Below are 436 nucleotides of genomic sequence, written 5' to 3' on the forward strand. Positions count from 1 at the left end.
CAATATGAATTCTATTTCTGATTATATGAATTCACTCTTAAAATCAAAATTTGTATCGGTTCCCATGTTTTGAAGGAAATAAGATTAAGAATATCGGCAGCAAAAATAAAAAAAATGCCATGTGCGACACATACCTCTGTACCCCAGTTTGCGTTGCTCGAGAAACCAAGGGTTGGCTGCGCACGTGAATGTCGGAAGCGTGGGGTCATAGGGACGCAGGGCCACAGGCTGCTCGTACGTCAGGCACATGCTCGTTTCTGGACAACCGCTGTTCTTGCATGGGTCCTGTGAGTCATTGTTGTCTTCATTAGTAGTGTTATCATTTATACGATAATAATGTTATCACTATTTACACTCTTAGATGTGTTGTGTTATTTTTACACTTTCATTCTGGTTATCGTAGAAAGATAAAACATATGCCTTTTCATATAGGGGT

At 39.7% G+C, this 436-nt stretch overlaps 1 protein-coding gene across 1 annotated transcript in view; it reads right to left on the minus strand.

Annotated features, from left to right (window-relative positions):
• The window catches only part of LOC119591115, a 14,161-nt gene that overhangs the window by 10,368 nt on the left and 3,357 nt on the right, over window positions 1–436 (minus strand). The window contains exon 4 of the mRNA XM_037939830.1: window positions 135–285. Within this exon, the coding sequence (XP_037795758.1) occupies window positions 135–285 (151 nt within the window). The remainder of the gene's footprint in view (window positions 1–134; window positions 286–436) is intronic.

The sequence above is a fragment of the Penaeus monodon genome, chromosome 28 (genome assembly GCF_015228065.2).
Source record: "Penaeus monodon isolate SGIC_2016 chromosome 28, NSTDA_Pmon_1, whole genome shotgun sequence".
Taxonomy (NCBI): domain Eukaryota; kingdom Metazoa; phylum Arthropoda; class Malacostraca; order Decapoda; family Penaeidae; genus Penaeus; species Penaeus monodon.